The 21,154-nt window shown below is 45.5% G+C and overlaps 4 protein-coding genes across 4 annotated transcripts in view; 3 read left to right on the top strand and 1 right to left on the bottom strand.

Annotated features, from left to right (window-relative positions):
- LOC126567876 (putative mediator of RNA polymerase II transcription subunit 26) overlaps positions 1-14,141 on the top strand; it is a 48,230-nt gene extending 34,089 nt beyond the window's left edge. Inside the window, exons 2-6 of the mRNA XM_050224218.1 lie at positions 11,136-11,190; positions 11,258-11,316; positions 11,399-11,684; positions 11,751-12,970; positions 13,056-14,141. Coding sequence (XP_050080175.1) covers positions 11,136-11,190; positions 11,258-11,316; positions 11,399-11,684; positions 11,751-12,970; positions 13,056-14,141 — 2,706 coding nt within the window. The remainder of the gene's footprint in view (positions 1-11,135; positions 11,191-11,257; positions 11,317-11,398; positions 11,685-11,750; positions 12,971-13,055) is intronic.
- LOC126568598 (probable salivary secreted peptide) overlaps positions 1-21,154 on the bottom strand; it is a 380,437-nt gene that overhangs the window by 1,281 nt on the left and 358,002 nt on the right. The gene's annotated exons all lie outside the window — the stretch shown is intronic.
- Positions 1-21,154, top strand: part of LOC126567529 (39S ribosomal protein L35, mitochondrial) — a 142,005-nt gene that overhangs the window by 91,596 nt on the left and 29,255 nt on the right. The window lies entirely within an intron of this gene.
- LOC126568145 (dihydrolipoyl dehydrogenase, mitochondrial) lies at positions 16,341-19,926 on the top strand. Its single transcript, XM_050224571.1, has 4 exons — positions 16,341-16,494; positions 16,850-16,999; positions 18,476-19,648; positions 19,719-19,926. Exons 1-4 carry the CDS (start codon positions 16,453-16,455, stop codon positions 19,872-19,874), a joined length of 1,521 nt encoding a protein of 506 aa, XP_050080528.1. The 5' UTR covers positions 16,341-16,452; the 3' UTR covers positions 19,875-19,926.

Genomic DNA, 21,154 nt, shown 5'->3' with positions numbered 1-21,154 from the left:
ACGTTAGTGTTTGAAGAATACTAAAAAGGACTGAAGAATGTTTAACAATTTTGGACAGAATCTTCTTCTTCTTCTTCTTGGCTTAACGACCTCTAAGGTCATGCCGGCCATCGAAATGGCTTACTAGACTGCCGATACCACGTAGTTGGTTAGTCAGTCCTCACTACGGGGGGACGATCCGAATGGGATTTGAGCCCCGGACATAATCCGTAATGTAACAAATGACAAAATAATTTAAATTCTTCTTTTTAAATTTTTTGTACAGTTGTTTTTAGCAGCTTTTTTAAGAACGGTAGAGATTCCAAATTATCTAATCTGTTTATGGTCTTGAAAAAAAAAATGTATATAGTTCGGAAAACTGTTGCTGTTTGGAACTATCTTCATACAACAGAAGCTATGAAATAGAATGGACATAATCTTTCATGGCGCGAAAACCTCAGGAGGTCTTGGTCTATCATTTTCGACTTTCTTGACTTGATTTACTCGTATTTCGATAGTTAGTTCCGCCTCAGGAACAGGAATACATTCCAAGAATCTCTCAGACACTCTTCTTCTTGGCTTACCGATCTTCTAATAAGGTCACGTCGGCCATCGTATGGTTTGCTAAGACTTGCCGATACCACGTAGCTGGATAGTCAAGTCCTAACTATGGGGGCACGGTCTGGATGGGACTTGAACCGCGTTCCTTTCATGTGAAAATCGGAGTCGTTGACGCCTACACCACCATAGACGAGCCTATTCTAACCGAAGATTCCTATCCCGCTCTATTTTGTACGTGTGGGCAATTGACTTTTATCCGTCGCAATCGCTAAACCTAAGTCCCGGGACAAGTTACATCGCTGTTCGGGAAAGAAGCCGAGAAAGGTCACCACCGGCACATCATTGTTGCACTCCGGCATGTTTGTGAAACCAACACAGATGTTATAATAAATTTAATTGAATGCTCTTCCCAACCCAAATGGGTAACATAAATCTATGCTGCCCTTAAACGAAACGAAGAGCAGGGGGTAAGATTCGATACGGATGTCTAGATTTCTGACTGTGCTCGGGTCTGATGAGCATCAGCTGGATCAACGAGCGTTTGCGCAAGCGTTTCGGAAGAAGAACACAAATATCTTCTGACCTTTTTCTTCGCTGATAACACCTCACTGCGCATTTGATCCGCCGAAGGATGTGGGATCAATCCGTCGAGAAAATGCTAATGATGCATGCAACCACTCATATAAACTCGTCCGTAACGGGGTCTAATGAGCACCGAAGGGAAACGTTTCCAAAATCCTGATTGGATCCTGATTGGTATCGGTCAGGGTGTTGGATGTAGTCTTGAAGCTCCCAGCCAACGGCTCATCGGGGTCATCTGACATTTAGCACGATCGCGCACGGTGACGAATACACCAATCTGGCCCGGGTGCTTGATTATGACTGATGAAGGTAACAAAAATCTCGCGTGGAAGGTTAAAGGTGACCATAAGACTAATATCTTTCCCTCCGGTCCAACGATACGGCGCTTTTCTGCGACTAAGAACGCTAAATACCAAACACCCCCCCCCCCCCCCCGGCTCTTAGAACGTGGCTTAGATAACTCGCGTCCCGCGGCAGGCTCGGAGTCCGACACCAAGCTTCCCACATAAATCTTTTCCAGCCCAAGCACCCCACAAACAGGCAGAAGCGAACTGCTTGGCGTTTTGTCGTCGCCGGTGGCCCCAACACCAGCACCGATCGAAGCGAATCGCGTTCGATTGGTGCACCCCTGGCAACACGAGGAAAGCATCTCAATGGAATCGCTCAACGACAGCGAAAAAAAACATGAAATTAAACACAAAAATGCACACCTCGAGAAGCTGACATGGTGCAGAGGGAAGCGCGTCAGGCAGCAGGAATACACACCGAACGAAAAACGAGAAGTATCATTAAGCATTCATTACAGAAATACCGAGGCTCGTTTTCGGTATAGACCCCGTGTGCACATACCGTTAGGAGTTAAGAGGAGCATGCCAAACCGGGGGAACCTCACCGCGCACTAGGTTAAGGTGCCGCCGCAAGGCATACCATCGTCGTTTTGCGAAAAATTCTCCCCGCTTCTCCTCCCAAACAACGTGCGGTTGCTTGTACGTACGAAGATGTCCGACATGGAGCAAGGGTTCCGATTACACCTCCGAGTCTACGAGAAGCGGTATCCGACCACGGGCAATTGGGAAATTCTTGTTCAGCTTCTTCTAATGGGGACTCCTTCGTACCAATGGCAATTATTTTGATAGCAATCCAAGCGGACTTGTCCACGGGGACTGGTGCGCGAACAGTTTAAAGATTCTGCAGAGTTATTTATGTGCCCGCCGGCATCCGTTGAATGTGGCGGTTGCCATGTGCGAAACATTTATTCTGGCACGTTTGCGACGAGATTGTTGGAAGGATTGTGGACGCGTATGACATCCCTCCCGGAGGTGATTGCTGTAGTGGACATTGGCGCATTTAAGAATTCTTCGCCAAATCCTGTTTTGCAAGTAGCACAAGAAATAAACCTGTGCGTATGTCCTTGCCTTGCTGGTAGTAAAAACAATGTCCAAGGATCAATGGATTAATAATTTCTTGGGCCGGATGGTTGATCTCGTTACCTAAAAAGGATCCAAGTCGATCGAAAGTTGTCCCGTGCCGAACGATAAACCAATATGGATCGCGTAGTGCTCCAAGGAGCTGCAGACGTGTTTGCGCCGCCGGAGAGTTCATGCCTAGCCCACACTGGAACAAGTTATAGCAGAGAGATTTGCTCGTAAATTTCGTCCATTACACTAAGTAACCCTGGTACTGGATCATGAGCTTTACGTAAGATCGCTCATAAGTACAACGAATGCTTGAAAGACATCTATCAAATTCAGTAAATAAAATCCTTTAAGAAAACTTTTACAAAATACCCTATTTGCCTAATCTCTATCTTTCGTTTATCATCAACTGCATCAACTGCTTCATTCGAGATATTTACTTATCTTTCACCTTCTCCAACTTCGATATCCATTAACACTACTTTTCACCGAACGGAGATGTTGTAACCGCACGCGAAAGCTACCGCATCTTTCTGTGTGTGCGCACGTGTGTCTGCACGAGCGTGTAATGGGCCGCTAATCTTCTGCCAGGGCATTTCCAGAAGCGGTAGCCGACCGCCTAAACCCGTTGATTGTAGACTAACGATCGGGGCGGCAATGAATTAACTCATTAAGTTGATGAGCTTTTGGGCGGTCGATTTTCTTTCTCTTTTTTTCTCTCAATTTATCTATTTAATCCGGTAAGGATGATGATGATAGAGCTAGTTAGTTTAGTAATTTATATAAATTTAATTAATATAATAGGGTATCATTTTGATTACATCATCTGTAAAATGTTTTTAGATCAAATGAAACTCTAGTTACAGTACAAAGAACCACTGCCAAAAAATTCTTTAAGAAAAACTAAGTTAAATTATTTTACTCACTAGACAAACACTAACAGATTAAACAAATCTTTTAAAAAAACGAAAAATTAACAGAAGAAAATAGAGTAACAATTGTGAAAATGCTTCTCTCCGCTTTGCTCAGTAGCAACTTTACGCTCAAAAGCTCTATGCAAAGCTCGCATACATTTTTCACCCCCAAAGCTTCCGGAGTGGATAAAATGAACCTTACAAAGGTCGCTCAGATCCATCTTAAGGGTGGGTTGTTTTAAAAAGCTCGACACTGTAGATCTGCTAATATTTTTTTCTCATTATCCTTTATTCTACACAACAAAACACTTGTGTCTATCCAGTTGGTGCAATAAAACCTACGAAACTGAGCGCTCATAAATAAATAAATTTTACTGTCTTCTTTGGAGCTTTCATCCCTCGAACGCTACTTAATCCTGCATTTACTGTATAAATAATAAACAAATAAATAATACCCTCCCGAAGAAGGGAGTTAAATCGTCCCAGCGGGACACCGGACGGAACACGGCTGTTGTGCAAGTGTGTGCAACAGGTGAAATGCACCGGCACGCGCTAAGCCTCACTAAACGAAGCAACAGAGAACAACCCTTAACACCGTCGGAAAAACGAGAACGAGCAGAAAGGAGCGAGAGAGACCGTAAAAGCGAAAGACAGCACTTGAAGCCGCCGTCTAAATGGAATGTTCACCCAAAGGGACGAACGAAACTGACGTTAAATACCGTTGATCATAAACGTTGGTAATTTATGCAGTCGGCAAAGTTTCTTGAGAAGGAGGAAAAAGAACAAGCAACAACGCGCAAGGATAATAACGGCGGGAACTCTTGCGTCTTTACTATGACCAGGCACAACATATGACTCGCGCGTGAAGCGAATGTCCTCGATCGTCGGCAGGACTCGCCCCCCATTAATGAGTGTGCGTACGTTGCACTTTCGACCCTCATTTTTTTCCACATCATTCCGGATAAAGTTAGTTCCGGTGATGGGAGTCTCAGCGCACAACCACACACAACCCTCCAACGCTCGGGCACAATAAAACCGTCCTTCCGGATAGTATGTAACAGTAAAGCGAGCGTCTCACAACTTTACCAACCAACAAAACCTACCAAACCTAGCAGCTGTTTTGTCTCCTCAACCCTAATGTACTATGTAGGACAAGATAGGGGACTGGAAGCTACATAAGGACACTGGTGGCAATGCCGCTATCGCGAGAGCAAAGGACAACGACAGCGCGATGATAATTATGATTGTCGTATCGCATGTGAGTGCGTGTATCTGTCTTGTGTAATGTCCTTTTATTTGTGTGAGTCCTTCGCCCTAGCAAGTTGACCGCCTAGAGCAGGACCGTCAATTAAAGGATTCGCTTCTGGTGAAGCTTCTCAAGCAGGACGGCAGGCATTGTCAGGCCTTTCACCTGCTGCTACCGCCTGCGCCACCGACGATGATCTGCTGCTGCGAGGTCAAACTAATGACCTCCGGGAAATAGTTTATACGCCTGACTAGATGAAGGAGACCATTTTCGTTGAGGATATGCGCGCTAGGAAAAGTATTGTAATTTGTTATTACAAAAAATATTTTCGTGCGTCAAATTGAGGCTCTCTTCGACTGACTGAATCCTTTGAATCATTACTAGAAATAAGATCGAAAATAATTTAAAAGACAAAATTAATTTAAAAACTCTCTAGGAGGATCGATTGTTTGCCTCTATTTCACACTTATCCTTCGAAATTCTCAATCGAGACAAGTGCCGATGTTGCGTGTGTATATCTTCCGCCCCAGTGCGGTTGGAAAACTCTCCTCCTGTTGCTTTTCGGATCTTTCTTCTCGTTTGTCTTCGGTTTGTCTTCTCATTCCACTTACAGAACCTTACAAATGTGTCCGAATGTAGTGTTTTGCGCTGGATTTGAATTCTGGTTCCCGCCACGCGTGAACGCACGCTATGTAAAAACCGACAGGCAGAGAACCGGAACCAAATCTTTTTTTTTTTTCAACAAAGTGGAGGCCACGGTCCAGTCAACCCACCCACCGAAAAGAAGCACACACTTAGGTGTGCTATGCCACTCAAACCCCCCTTGATGGTGAACCATGGCAGTGAATCTCGTTGCGCTTCGATTCATGAAACGGACTAACCGACCATATATCGTCTTCTTGTCGCATCGCATCAGAATAAAGAGCGAAGCTGACGCGACGGGCCAAAAAGTATCGACTGCGGCGTGGCAATTCGGCGGTTTGCAAACAATTGAAAAGCATTTTTCCCACCAGCCAAATACTTATCAGCCCCGGACGCAGCGATCCATGAAGGCCAGTGTCATTAGGGTTTTTGGCGTTGAAACGTTCAATGTTAAAAAAAGGTACATTCCCTATTGTTTCCAACAAAAAAGCGTCATGTTTAAATTCTGCTAGTGGATTTTATTTACATTTCCGGCCATTAGTTTTTATAATATTGCCATTTTGTAAAGATCGTATGCATTTTGATTTAAATTTAAATTATTTTATATACAATCTAAGTAGGAATTTCTGCTATTTCAAACCAACATTTAATTTTGAATTCTGCTCGATTATTTGAGCTATTTTGCTTTTTCAAATATGTTTTTATATAAAGTGATAACCTAACTTCGTTCTTAGGATCACTTTTTAAGCATTTTAAAATGTTATAGCTGGCAACTTTCTAGTGATTTTTTCTGCATTGAGTATTGAATGAACAAAAGGTGAAACTGCATTATAAAGTAGTTTAAAAAGAGTAAGGAAAAAAGGTCAAAATTGAAGTTAAATTTTCAGGAAAAAATGTACTACACTCTATAAAGAACATGTCAGCATATGGGCTATAACGATCTTATTAAATAAAAAATTGGAAAAGACTATATGAAAAAAGGAATTACTACAGCTTACTAACGGTAGTAAGTCGAGTTTTCAACATTCAGTTTTGATTTCAAAAACCACAAACTCTATTCACTGTTTAATTAACTCACTTCAATAATTCCTTGTCAAGAACATTACACCCACAATGACACTTCTTGAATTTAACAGCGTTTTTTGATGAATTTTCATGTAACAAAACAACACTTCTTTTATCACTTCATCAAACTCTCTAAACTTTAGTAACTGTGTGGTAGCTGTGGTGGTAGAAATTTTCGGATAGTATTTTAAATTGTTTCGTTTTTGTTTGTTTAATTGTACCCTTTCACCGAGGAAATTGAATTCACTGTTGGGAAAGGTTTATAAAAAATTGTTTCGTAATTTTTGTTCCATTATTCTATTCGATCGGCCGCACGAGCAGCCGATCGAAATCGAAAGGAATGATCTTACATTTTGTCTATTGCAACCGGTCTCAGCCCAACGTCGGTAGTTCTTGTACAACCGAGCGACGTGTTCCGCTAGCGTTAGCTTAGCGGGTTTTCATCCTCCCCCCACTACCACTTGCCGGTTTTGGTGCAACGGTTTACACGCCACACTGTGCGGACCACGAGATGCAACGGAGCGAGAAGTTGTATTTTTGTAGGAAGGGTACGAGAGGAAACAGCCAACAGTTGGAAAAGCTGATGATCGCGTTTCCATTTTCATTGTAGTTCCGAATGTGCGACACCGTGTCTGCCGGGCTGGGCTATGTGCTTGATCTTAACCCTCCCGGTTTTGTTTCGGCGCATTCTGAGGGGACAGGTTGATAGCACGTAAAAACTATAGGCATGTAACCTGTTGTTACAAAGTGCCCGGCCAAGTGCCTGGAGAAAGCAAGGGTCGTTTAATGTTCACCCTCTAAATTGGGGCGATCGTACGGAGCGTCGGGTTTTTACCCTTTATTCCCGCATGACGTGGAAGGAACATAAGGTAAAAATATACGTTGGGTTAGTGTCCTTTCAGGAGAATATCCTGCAGGGTCCGTTTTTCCCGTATGGTGCCTTGTTTGTGTTATCAACCTTGTTGATCAGTCCGGCTCTGAAGGTAGTCGACAGCGGAAGAATAAATAGGAAGGGAATATTAAAACGATCGATGAGAGAACTTTGATGAATTACAGCTGATGAAGAATAAAATAACATTTTAACATATTTAAACAATCTTCTTCTTCTTATTGCCTTAACGATCGCTAAGGTCATGCCGGCCATCGAAATGGCTTTCTAGACTGCCGACACCACGTAGTTGGTTAGTCAGTCGACACTACGGGGGAACGGTCCGGATGGGATTTGAAACCCGGTCCTGCCGTTTGAAGACTGGCGCCGCTGTCGCCTACACCACCGGGCCGCCCCCAAACAATCAAAAAAATTTAATTATTGCAAACAATTTCTACTTAAAAACCTTTTGTCGCGACGCAATTTTTGATGCACGCCAAGCCTTTGGAACTATTGGTAAGGAGAGAATTTATACAACAAATAAAAGCCAGTCTGTTTAAACTCTCTCTAGGGTTGTATACTTAAGTTGAGGCAAGACTCGAAAGCTAACGGAAGTGATTTGATACTACCATACCGCTCCAAAGACGATAAGGTATGAAAAGAACCTACCTACACGCATTCGCAATACGGCCTAACCTCTACGTGAATAAAAATTAACGATTTTGTTTTATAATATGTCTAAATAAGCACTATAACATCTACACTTGATCTGCCAGACGAACTGGTATTTACACGTAGCTGGAGAGCCAATCCTGCATGCAACTCCTGTTCCAAAAATTTCGAAGTGATTGGTAAAATGCATTTTTCAGGAGTCCCCTGAAAGTATAGAAATCGATTCCGGAGGAATGATTCCGAAGCTACTTCGGTATTGGATTCCGGAATCTGATCTGGAATCGTATTTGGCTAAGAAATCTTATCAGTTCCGGAATCGGATTGGTTTGGGGTCACGAAATAACCTTTTCTTTCAGACGCTGTCTATCGACTCAATGTACAAAAAATAAATAATTGTACTTCGTAACTTCTAACCCAAATTAAATCGTTCACGGCATGTGCAATTTGAAAGGAGTTCAAGAGTAGTTCTATGTATGCTGTGCTATCGGATTTGGTGTGCCGAAATATTGAGGAAAAATGTTCTGTAATAGTCTGTAATGCTAGGCTGTACATCCAAATTGGTTATTACAGTGGAAAAAATCGTTCGGAAAGCGAAACGGTTCCGCAATCTGAGTCAGAGCCTGATCAGGAATTACAGTCGGAATCAGTACTGAATCGGAGTTGGAATTGGTATTGGAATTGGTTCAGAAATAGGATCCGGAATCAGTTCCGAAACTGGTTCCGCAACCAGAATCTATTCAACAAACGGAATCGGCATCAGAACCGATTCCGAAAACGGAATCGGAAACAAGTACTTCTTATCCAAGTGTCCATCTGAAGTATAAACAATATATTCAAACATCACTATGACCGTTAAAGCAACTTCTAGTTTCATAGTTTCCGATTGGCCTTCAACACCATACATCTACCACCATATCTTATGCATATGACGCTGTTCCATGGTACCAACTGTAGAAGATATGTTAAAGATACAAAAAATTATCAAAAAAAAAACAACAACCGTCGTTCCGATGCACATGTTTCCAACAAGTATAATACATTTCCCACCTACTGAAGTAGCCATGCACCATGACTTCCTCTAGCTAGGGCTTTATTCTAGGTGCAGTCTGTGGTCCTATTCAATTGTTTACAAATTATAGCGTCCTCCAATGGGTCAACAGGTGCACACTTACCACTGCAGAGAAAGAGAAGAAAAAAACGCGTCGAAATAGAACCATTATTGAGAGCATATTCTATGTACTGCCGCTAATCGCTATGGGACCACGCGACCCAAGCACAAAGTGTCTTCCCATTATCCCACAACGCGAGGTTAATAAATTGTACCGAAAAGCGCTACGAGAAGATCGGCACAGCGAGGCGTTTGCAAAAGGCGCCTGCTCAGGCACGTGCTACCAAAAACCCCCACCGGATTCTGCAAGCTCCCAAGAATCGTTTATCATCGATGCAGTACCAAAAGGAAGATGTACACAATAGGCGCACGAGCTTTGCATATTTCTGGAGCGAAAAACTAAAGCAGCACAAATAAAGATCGTACGGGTGAAACAATAGAACCCTGTGCGCATTCGAAAGAAAGCCGTCAAGCGTTCCACCCTTTACACAAGGGTTTAAAGCGCGATCGTGTGCCTCGGCTTATAGCACCACAATCTTCCGCATCTGTTGCACTTTGGCTCAGTCTGGATGGAGAGAAGAAACAAGGGTGAGGAGATTCATTCATAACTTCTCGTCCGAGTCGTGCGAGTGTAATCTCTGCTTCGCTACACACCCGTAGAGGTGTGTGAAGAAACACGATACTGAAGGAACTCTCCAAAAAGGAATTGAATAAAAACGATACACAAAAAAGGAGTATCAAACGGTCTGCCTCTCTGCCTTCCATTCTTGTTTCCCAGGAAGAACGCAAAGGTATCGATTACTCCTGGGACAGTATTTTTCGCGGTTTTCCTTTTAGCCGACGTAGTCGCACTTTTTTCCCAGTCACATAGAATTTGTGAACTTCAGCGAGTGATCCCGCTGCTCGCGGGACCCTTTCCACACCTGGCATGGCGCTTCCCCGACTTGCCAGTCAGGTGCAGCAGGATGTTACGGTAGGTTAGCGTCACCTGTATCTTCTGCACGAAGCGTGTTCAAAGAAGAGAACTTGAAGGGACCAAAACAAAAAAGTGAATTGCCATGCAGTACGCCTTGTACGTAAGAAGTGCCGAACGAAAGAGACGCATAAAACATTCCGAACCGAAACAGTAACAGAAGCGGCCACAAAAACGAGCATCTGCACTGGCATCTTAAGCGGATCATAGTCATACCCGCTGACAAAACCGCAGAATCCAATCGATTATGAATGCAGATCGAAAGACCTGCTGCTGTTTCCGTCGCATTAACGCTCCTAACAACACACCTTCACGGAGTGCTTCCTTGGCTGAGTGACAACTTATTTTAGCCGACCGCTCCGCAATGTCCGGCATCATCAATGGGGAGCTGGCGCTGAAAAAAAAACCCCAACCCCGTACACCTCAGCTTTGAACAATCGCAACCAACCACCGCAGAACAGGAAGCCAAACGGAACCGAAACCCAGTGGGAAACGCAAATTTGCCCTTGTTTTCCCAGATACTGGCATATCTGGGGGGTCAACTCCACCTGTGGGGTTGTGTCTGATGGTTAAGCAGTGTGCGGGAACCTTACAGAGGAAAAAAAAAGTGGGCGAAACCAAAACACCACCAACCGCAGCCAATTGTATCGATGTGGAGTCGTACTCTCCGTCCCGTTCCCGAGACGAGCTTTGAGAGTTTCAATTAAATAGCGACTCGGTCACTTGCAAACTCTCCATCAACTCGCTACTATGAGGGTTTTTAACCTTCCCGTTTGCTATCGAGTAAAGCAGGTGCAATACTTTTAATGGGGAGGAACGGGCCTAACGAGATTCGATTTGGATCTGTTCTGTGGTACGGGTACGATTGAATGGAGGTTTTCTCTTTCTACAGACCACACGCTCTAAACCCCTAATACCTTCTAATCTTGGCCACCTGCATGGCACATTACGATTGATGGAATGATTTCTTAACCACAGGCAGACATATACGAATTCCTCATAAGACACACTTCATGTTAATTATGGAAGGAATTCTAATTCTTGCTCCAAATTCATGCCCCATTCTAATCTTTCCCTTTGCTTTTCTTCCCTCTTTTTGGCGTCTTTCAGATGCGGCGACGATCCAGAATGAAGGTTCTAAAGATACTGCAGTCCTTTTCGCAAGGTAAGTGTACATGGGGCGAAATAGTTGTTGGTAAAAAACAGAGCTAACACGATTCTCTCTTTCACAGGGACGTTCATTGCGTTTTTGCTGCTATTCTTCGGCGTGGATTGTATGGGTGAACCCGGGGTATGTGTGCTGCTATGAAGATTATTTCTTCCATTTGATTTTACTAATTTACATCGTGCTTTTCCGTGCTTCCGTACTCCAGTACCTTGACTTTGATAATCTTCCGGAGACGAATTTCACTTGCGCCGGCAAAGTGATCGGTGGCTACTATGCGGATCTCGAGGCATCCTGCCAGATGTTCCACGTGTGCACGATCGGACAAGGTGACGAACCAATGGACATCAAGTTCCTCTGTCTAAACGGGACCGTATTTGATCAGGAAACGCGCGTATGCGAGCGTGTCGACGAGGTCGACTGTTCCAAGTCGGAAAAGTTCTACTACCTAAACTTGGAGCTTTATGGCAACACGATCATTCCTTCACCAGATGGTAAACATTTCCTCCCGCCGCCAGAACACCAGATAAGATCATTAATGCTTCCCATATTCTTTGCAGATGGTAGCTCCGAAGAGGAAGGTAGCGAAGGAGGTTCATCAACTACCAGTACGACGACTACCACTACTACCACTACCACCACGACAACTCCGAAACCTCCCGCAACTACGACCCCCTCGAGACGGTTCGTATTTAACAATGGTAACAAGGGCTTCACACAGCCCATCTCATCCTCAACGATCGCAACACCAATGCACGCGTTCTCGAGCACTTCTCGCAAGCCACCATCCGAGGAGGAAGACTACGAGTACGAGGATGAGGAGTACACGGACGAGAAGACGGGCGACCAGGATTCGGTCGTCGTCCCGGCGCTGGAAGAGGGTGGCAGCTTTTCGCCGCAACAGTTTACACTCCAACAGCAGCAGCAGGGCAATCAACCAAAAACGGAACCGCCGACGAAAGCCGGTGGCGGCGTCAAGCCAGCCGTATCCTTCCAGCAGCAACATTTCCAGAATGGTGGTACGCTAGCTGTAACGAACTCGCACGTTACTGTGACCACCCATACTACGGGCAATGCGAGTGGTGGACCAACTGGAGGTGGTGCGACACCACCCGCCGGTGGCACTAAACCTAAGTCTCAACCATCACAACCACCGTTGACGCACAAACAGAAGCAACAGCTAGAGCACCAGCGTCGTCAGCAGCAGGAACAACTGCTTCAACAGCAAGCCATCACCAAGCAGCACGAGGAGCTACAAAAACGCCAACAGGAAGCGGCCGTCAAGCAACAACAAAAGGCGCTCCAGCAGCAGCAGAAACAGGTCCAGCAACATGAAGCCGAAATCAAAAACCATCAAGCACTGCTACTACTCCACACGCAGAAGATCAATCGTCAGCAGCAGAAGCAACAGAATGGACCTCAATCAGTGGCCCCGCCGCCTACCCAGCGCTCGCCGTTCACAACCGGAACAGGAGCGAGCGGATTCGGTTCCAGTCAGCAGCAGCAGCAACAACAGCAAACACAAGCACCAAAGAGAATACCGCTGCTTGCCTCCTCGTCGCCCCTAGCATTGCCTTCGCCTGCCTCTCCACTGACACCGTTCCGCTTGAGGGCTCAGGGTTTCAAGCTACCGCAATCGGTCGCTCCTCAAATGTCACCCCAACAGCGGCAGGATATATTGCGCCAACAGCAGCAGCAGCAACAGCAACAACAGCATCACCATCATCATCACCAACAGGAGGAACGCTTCGAAGGCTACCGAAGACAACCACCGCCTCAGGTGAGTTTTAAAGACACGCTAGATTGCACCCTTTACTCTTGCACCATGCGCCCGACCTTTACGTCCCGTTCCTGACCCCGGACAGTATCCGGTTCGTTTTCAGGTACCGTTGCATCTTCCCTTCGAGCAGCAGCTTCGCAACCAGAAGGACATTTCGCTCCAGTTCGATCCAGACGTAGAGGACTTGACACAGATTCCACAGCACAAGGAGTTGAAGCGATCTGATCCTCCGTTTCACCATCAGGGTAAGACAGGACAGGCCAGTTCCAAGGAACAAGTAGTGGTCGGCGATCGTAAGGTAAACAATGGACAGCAGACACACACCGACGGTGGTGGTGTGGTTGGTGATCAGGACCAGCAGCAGGACCCGGTGGTGGAGTACGAGTACGATGAGGATTACAGTTCCGAGGCGGACGATTCGGATCCGGGAAATTCTAGCCTAGATAGCGTTAAGTCTAACACCAATAGTGAATTTGTTATCGCCAAGAATGCATCACCCGGCAAGACTGGTGAAGATCGCTTCGCGAAAGAGCCCACCAGAAGCAGCGGGACGAGAAGCGATGGCGATAGAACTAATACTAATCCTAGCGCAAATAGTTCTAGCAATAATAGAATTAGTAGTAATAATGGTAGCAACAGCAGCAGTAATAGTGGTAGTGTTAGCAGTAGTAACGATCGTAGCTCTAAGAAACTCCCCAATGGAGGAGGTGGCTCCGCCATCACCACCACCACCAGCAACACTAGTAGGTTTATCATTAACAACGAGCATCACAAGAGCCACAGCAGTAGTTCGCCACCGCGCGTCCAACCCTCCGCTCGTGTCGGTGTTTCGCCGGCACCGCTCGGCCATCCGAAAGTGATCGTCACCACCAGTACCTCCATCCGAGATAATCATGGTCGTACGATCAACTACTCCATCACGAGCAATGGCGGTGGATCCTACTCGAGTACTGCCACACCGCAGCCAGCGGTCATCAGCACGACGGCACGTCCCAAAGCGACTACCGCCACAGTCAGAGGGTACGACGAGTACAAAGAGAGTGACGTACTGAGCGATCCGTTTTATCTGGACGTACCGCGTCAACGTGCCAGAACCAGACGATCATTGGGCGGCGGTGTACGATTGCGTCGAAGAAAACGCTACATACTGCTCGTTCCTCGATTCATGTAGTCCACGCAGGATTCTTTCAAGGTCCCGTGGTGGAGCACGCTTGTAAATATTGTGTCCCAGCTCGATATGTAGCTCGATGCAAAGAAAAATACTCATGCCTCCCTTCCCGTCTACTTTTGTAAGCCACGTGATACGCCACGAAGCTCTTCTTGCGACATCACGTCCTGTGTTCCATGGGAACTGGACCTGTAAGCGCTTTTGGGTCAAATAAAGCACTCTCTCGTGGTATAATCTACACTCTGTCTATTCGATTAGCTAATTTAATGTTTAATGGTTGCCTTTCAACGCTATTTTAATTTAATTCCAATGCTGATAATGGTGAAATCGCATCACATCTTGACCCAGAAAGGGTTTTGCATATATGAAGCTGTGTAGTTGTACAGATTGTAGGAGTTTTTTCTTGTCTTTTCCTTTTTTCTCCACGCTTGGAGAGATAGTCTACTACTTCCTTTCTCCAATGAATATACTTTCATCAATTTTTTTTATAAGTTGTAATTTTGTTTTATAAATTTCCTCTTAGCTAATAGGAAGCAGACAAAAAAACACGTTGTATGAACCAGTTACGATTATTACAACAATATTACAGCCGCATGGGGAGTAAAAAAATAAACAAATACATACATTGTTATACTTCTATACTCATCCGTAGCGAGTAGCTTAAATATCCCTCAATACCCCCATTTTTTTATTTTTTTACTGTCTTTCTCTTTCCCTAAAGCAAGCTTCCCCACGTCAAACTGATGCCAAACTGATGGAAGCAATGGCTAGAAAACTAGAATTGAAACGATGAAAAACATGTAAAAATAAAGAATAAAGCACACTGTTCGTATAGGTTGTTGAGGTTATAGAGTTTTCACGGGTCAAACTCTCCGAATGCAAAGGGTCTTGCTTATTGAAAGCATTTAATAACTTAATCTAGATGTTGGAAAATGCTCATGACATGTACATGACCGTTTTGAGATTTTCATACGTAGCAGGAACTTACTAAAGGATATCTGGATCTTACAAAAGGATTGAATGGGCCTATTGAGTAGCGAAGTAGACTCACTAGGCTCAGAAGCCGATCTATCGGTGGACGGCGTACGCTGCCGCCTAGGGCCCCGACACAACAAGGTGCATCGTAACAGGGTCCCGGTGTTGGGAGCTTCGTAGCAAGAAATCGTACAAGGGGGCCCATTGAAGGAGAGCAGGACACACAATTGTCCTTTACCTCGATGCAGCATGTCTTATCCAATTATCCCCCTCCCTCATGTCTTCCCGCTCAGTACATTTTACGATGGACTCAAAGGAAGCCCGTCTCCCCCATTCCCACGTTGGCCTTTCAATTGTGTGAAAATTATTGTTGCCAACATGCATTCGCAGGACCTCGAACAAAAACACCCAACCCCAATCCCCTCCCCAATTTGCCCAGGGTCCAGGGAAAACAAGTTGATACGCCACCGACTAGGCTCTGGTACGCTGATGATGTCATGAGAACAATACCGAAAGACCCAGTTCTTAACATCTTTTAAAGCTGCCCACTCGATTAAAGGAGACCCAAATTGAAGCGGTAGTGCATGACAAGTAAGGTCAAAATCTATCCGAAACGACATGTTCCGTCTAGTATGTGTTGTTCTCCAGCCCCAATATTTGGTACGATATGATAAAAAATGAATGCTGAACTTACCTGAGAGTGCCAGCAATCAGGCTTGATTTTATATATCTGCCATCCATTTACACAAATAAAACACAAAAAACACAGTCCTGAAAGAAAATAGAACACGATTAGTATGGGAATAGTAAACAGAGCAAGGGCGTTCAGAATTTAGATGATTTTTCGCTTAATACTCAATAACCTCATTTACTACCTGTTTTAAACACTTATAGTGTTGATCGATATGCAAAATAAAAGAACTTTTGGCACAAAATCTGCGGAAAATTTGCGGGAAACTTAGCACAACAACACCAAAAAAACGCGACTCGACATTTTTCCGTCGGATTGCATACCCACTGTTCAATCCCAAAAATTGACGAAACTCAACGAAGCATGGTGCCGTCAAAAGTGTGAAACGTCACCCGTTTGACGTTTGTCAGCAGGTTTCGCGAATTGACAAAAAAAAACTGCTTGCCGTTTTCGATTGCGCGAGCGAGAAGTGGACAGTTTTGCGGCACACGAAACCTCTCCCGAACGGAACGACGACCGGAGGACTTACGCGCGAGCCACTGACCACCTGAAGTGAAGCATTCCGCCAACCTGTGCGCCACTCTAGCGGGGGGATAACCGGAAAGATCTAACCCGCCAACCTGCCCGTATCAGCATTCTACCAACAACATGCAGTCCAACATTCGCTATTTGGTGAACGTTGCCGTCAAGGTTAGTAACGTGTGCGGGTGCGGATGGTGTGATGGATTTTTTTTTTCATCTCTCTTCGGCCCTCACCGTCGTGTACCGCTCGCTAAATGGTAGAAGAAAAGGGATCGATTATGCAATCCCCACCTCATCATTGCGACCGCGATTATTGATGGCGTTATGTTGCGGGATGATGAAAATCGGGCTTGTACGACAGGGCGAGGGTTGAACGGAGGCAGGAAAGTGTTCGCAATGTTGTGAAAATCCATCGAAACACGCCATGATCTTACACCTTCCTGCATCGCCGGTTTTTCTAATCGTGCTGTACGTCATCCGGGCTAACGGTGTGACTGTCCTTTCTCCTTTTTTTTATTTGTAGGGCAACGCAAGCCTTCGAAATCATGGTGCAGTGCTAGGAGCGCTTTACGGCCGATACTACTCGACGACACACGATGCCGACCTAGTGGTTATCGGCTCTGGACCGGGTGGATATGTTGCCTCCATCAAAGCCGCACAGCTCGGTATGAAGGTAAGTGAGCGTGGAAGGAGCGCGGGATGGTGATTGGAACGTTTTGGGAAGCATCGTAAGGGACAGCTGATAAGACATGATACGCGTGATTATTCGTTTGTGAGACAGTGGAGGCATGACCTGCGGGAGCTTGTTTGCGGACGTTTTGCCGAGCTGAACGTCAGATGTGTTGTCAGATGTGACGCGCGTAATACGTTGCTTGCGGATTTCAAGGTCACAGACAAGCACGCACGCACGCACGGTGGAAAAACAAGTGAAAGTGGAGTGGCCATAGTCGGTGGTGTGGCCCACATGACCGGTTCGGTTATAAATAGGTCCCTTTAAAGGGTCGCTTACCGATTGACACGCGTAGAAATTAGTGATGGATCTTACGACTCTTTTTTACGAATCGACCCACAGTTAGGTTCGTTCCTGTAGGAATCGATTTCGATCCTTGGGTGCGAATGACCTATAATAGGTGCTGCATAGTATATGGTCATTTCGAACCCATTGCACGTTGAAGACGACCCGAATCCACGGGTCTAGAGATGAAAAATCTCACTCCTTGTTATTGATTTGAACCAAGAAAGAGGATTTGGGTAAAGATAATTAAATCATTCACTCATTCTTTGTAGGATTCAAAAAAAAGTAATGTACTACAATAACTTTTTTCGGATTATACTCACTCACGTTCTGTGTCGACTTATGACTCACTCACTCACTCACTCTGCGGGCTAAGTAACACCATGAGGTGAAAAACTCTCCTTGCACTCTATGCACTAGAAATGAGAATAATAACTATTTAAAAAATATGATTCACTCCCTACTGGGATTTGCCTCTTTTTACAACTCTTTCGAGAGTCGTTATAACAAGTCAGAAGACAATCCTAAATCAAAATTTTAAGTACTGAGCTGGAGAAGAGGGGTTGTAGGCAACCTGTGAAACGACGTCACGTCGCTTTGAGAAGTTTATAGGAAACCTAAGAGAGTCTGAAAAACTCTTTGCAGTTCCAATCCCCATCCAGTTTAAACACTATTTGCAATTTGAATCCCTCTGGCGACTGTTAACTCCTCGCGAGTGAGCTTTTATAATGATTCTCACATATGCGTTACTGTACTCACGGGGCGATCCGAACTCGTTGGAGTTGGGAATGCAACACGAACCGATCCGGGTCGCTAATTAATGGCTCCGGCCAAGGTAGGTTCGGGTCGACCCACCCATCACTAGTTGTGATGATTTCGCGGTACATCATATGATAGAATGATGTCTCTCGATTGTCCCATAGTGCGTCTATAATTAAATGACCGTTGAACGGTCAGCTGTGATCCGGCGCGGTCCGTATTTTGGAAAAAATGTGTTTCTGATTTACGCAACGTGTGTGATAAATACCTAGCATGTCATGCCTTCGTATGCAATATCCACTAGAAACGAACAGCTTTACTTATTATGATTAGTTTTTAACATTTTTCTCGTTTCTCCTATTTTTACCCCTTTAGACCGTGTGCATCGAAAAGAATGACACACTCGGCGGAACCTGTCTGAATGTGGGCTGCATCCCTTCGAAAGCTCTGCTAAACAATTCGCACTACTACCACATGGCTCACTCGGGCGATCTTGCCGCGCGCGGTATTGTCGTCGAGAATGTGCGCCTCGATCTGAGCAAACTGATGGACCAAAAGTCGAAAGCGGTCAAATCGCTTACCGGTGGTATTGCGCAGCTCTTTAAGAAGAACAAAGTGACACACATCAACGGTTTCGGCACGATTACCGGCCCTAACACGGTGGTCGCTAAGAAAGTGGACGGCGGTGAGGAAACGGTCAACACGAAGAACATCCTGATCGCAACCGGCTCGGAAGTGACCCCATTCCCGGGCATTGAAGTGGACGAGGAAACAATCGTCTCATCGACGGGTGCACTTAAGCTAAAGGAAGTACCGCGACGACTTGGTCTCATCGGTGCCGGTGTGATTGGGCTGGAGTTGGGTTCGGTTTGGGGCCGACTCGGGGCGGAAGTGACCGCTATCGAATTTCTCAACACGATCGGTGGTGTCGGTATCGATCAGGAGGTGTCGAAGAACTTCCAAAAAATTCTCACCAAGCAGGGCATGAAGTTTATGCTGGGCACGAAGGTGATCAGTGCGTCGAAGGGTGGTAGCGGTGTGACCGTAACGGTCGAGAACGTGAAGGATGGTTCGCAGCAAAATCTGGAGTTTGACGTGCTGCTGGTGTGTGTTGGCCGTCGTCCGTATACGGAGGGACTGGGACTGGAGAACGTCGGTATTGTGAAGGATGATCGAGGCCGTGTGCCGGTTAACAGCCAGTTCCAGACGATTGTGCCGAGCGTGTACGCGATCGGCGATTGTATCCATGGACCTATGTTGGCGCACAAGGCTGAGGATGAGGGTATTGTTGCGGTTGAGGGTATGCTCGGTGGCCACGTGCACATTGACTACAACTGTGTGCCAAGCGTAGTGTACACGCATCCGGAGGTGGCCTGGGTGGGCAAGAACGAGGAGGAACTGAAGGCGGAAGGTGTGGCGTACAATGTCGGCAAGTTCCCGTTCGCGGCAAACTCCCGTGCCAAGACGAACAACGATACGGATGGATTCGTGAAGGTGCTGGCCGATAAGCAGACGGATCGTGTGCTTGGTGTGCATATCATTGGACCGGTGAGATTTTACATTTTACTCTAAAGTTATTTTAAATTACTGATCTAATAATGAAAATATTATTCCGCAGGCCGCTGGTGAGCTGATCAACGAGTCTGTCCTAGCCATGGAATACGGTGCGTCGGCGGAGGATGTTGCTCGCGTTTGCCATGCCCATCCGACCTGTGCGGAAGCTCTTCGAGAAGCCCATACGGCCGCCAGCTTTGGCAAGCCGATTAACTTTTAATTTGTAAAAAAAAAGAAAGCATAACACAACCACTACCAACAACCAGCACCACCACCATCAAGATCATTTTGATGAAGTAAATCAGCATAACTTGTCTGTATGTACCGCGAAATACACATCCCCAGGATGTCTTTGTCTCTGCCCGTTATTTTTTTGATAAGCAACATCCTCCTTAGCAATAGGGATTTGGACAGAGGGGTAAAATGGCAAACAACTGACAAAGAACATACAAACACATGCTGATGCCGACTATAAGCCGGCAATAGAAACGAGAGATAGATCAGGATTAAAAAAAGCAGCGATACGAAGCAATTTATTAGTCTCCATCGGGGAAATCCTTACAATCCCTTGTAAGTTGTGAAAATACGCGCGCCAGAGAGATATATAGATAAATCATAAACATGATGAATAGGCCGTTCATATGTTCCCTGTTTTGCGTGTCACGTGCAGTTTCCTTGCAGTTGGGGAAAACAACCGGTTGCAAACGGGAGTGTGAAAATGGGCTCAGATAGAGTTTTTTTGAATCTGGAAATCACATTGGATTAGTTTTTTTTTCACTGTTTCAAACAGTACAGTATCAAACAAAACAAAACTAAGGCGAATAAAATGGAACCGAAAAGCAAGATTATTTATTAGCTAATAATTGTAGCATGGGTACCGTTTCTTTTGATGCTTCCGAACTTCTTATTCTTCTTCTTGGTCTGCTCATGGTTGAGAATGACGCGCAGAAATGGTCAGAAATGGAACCGAATTGGCGCCAGGTCGCCAATCCGATTCTCTGAAACTCAGTGTAGGGTTGAAGTCCTTCATCCTCGGCTGCAACAGGTTTGACATTACTTGATCCAGCCAACGGGCTTGCTGTACTCCTCTGGCATGAGTGCGATATCCTCATCACGTGCCTCAACCATCGTATCATCTGACTTTGACTACCCTCAGGATATCAGCACCACCAAACTCTTTCGCTCGCACATATCGCCAAAGATAGTTCTTAGCAACCGCCGTTCGAAAATGTTGTATGCATTGGCGTCCTCCGTCAGCACAGCCCAGGATTCGTACCCGTTAGAGGACTACCGGACGTATCATTTTGCGATATATCGTGCATTTCGTGTGTTCATTGAGTCTTCTGGAGTTTGCTCTCGCAATCCGATTTCGCTGCTTACATTGTTGTCCGAAGTTACGATCGTACCAAGGTAGCATAACTCCTCTGCATCCTCGAGATCGTCGTCGTCAACTGATACTATGCTTCCGAGTCGGGCTCTATCACGGTCAGAGCCTGCGAC

The sequence above is a fragment of the Anopheles maculipalpis genome, chromosome 2RL (assembly GCF_943734695.1).
Source record: "Anopheles maculipalpis chromosome 2RL, idAnoMacuDA_375_x, whole genome shotgun sequence".
In the NCBI taxonomy this organism is placed as follows: Eukaryota; Metazoa; Arthropoda; class Insecta; order Diptera; family Culicidae; genus Anopheles; species Anopheles maculipalpis.
The sequence above is the reverse complement of the archived record's forward strand: the minus strand, read 5'-3'. Positions and strand labels throughout refer to the sequence as shown.

What these genes read in the sequence shown, in the direction of transcription:
- LOC126568145 (XM_050224571.1), top strand. Translation starts at nt 16,453, where the DNA reads ATGCAGTCCAACATTCGCTATTTGGTGAACGTTGCCGTCAAG. An exon ending in CCGCACAGCTCGGTATGAAG is followed by an intron (nt 17,000 to 18,475) that starts GTAAGTGAGCGT and finishes TTACCCCTTTAG; the next exon opens with ACCGTGTGCATCGAAAAGAA. An exon ending in GTGTGCATATCATTGGACCG is followed by an intron (nt 19,649 to 19,718) that starts GTGAGATTTTAC and finishes ATTATTCCGCAG; the next exon opens with GCCGCTGGTGAGCTGATCAA.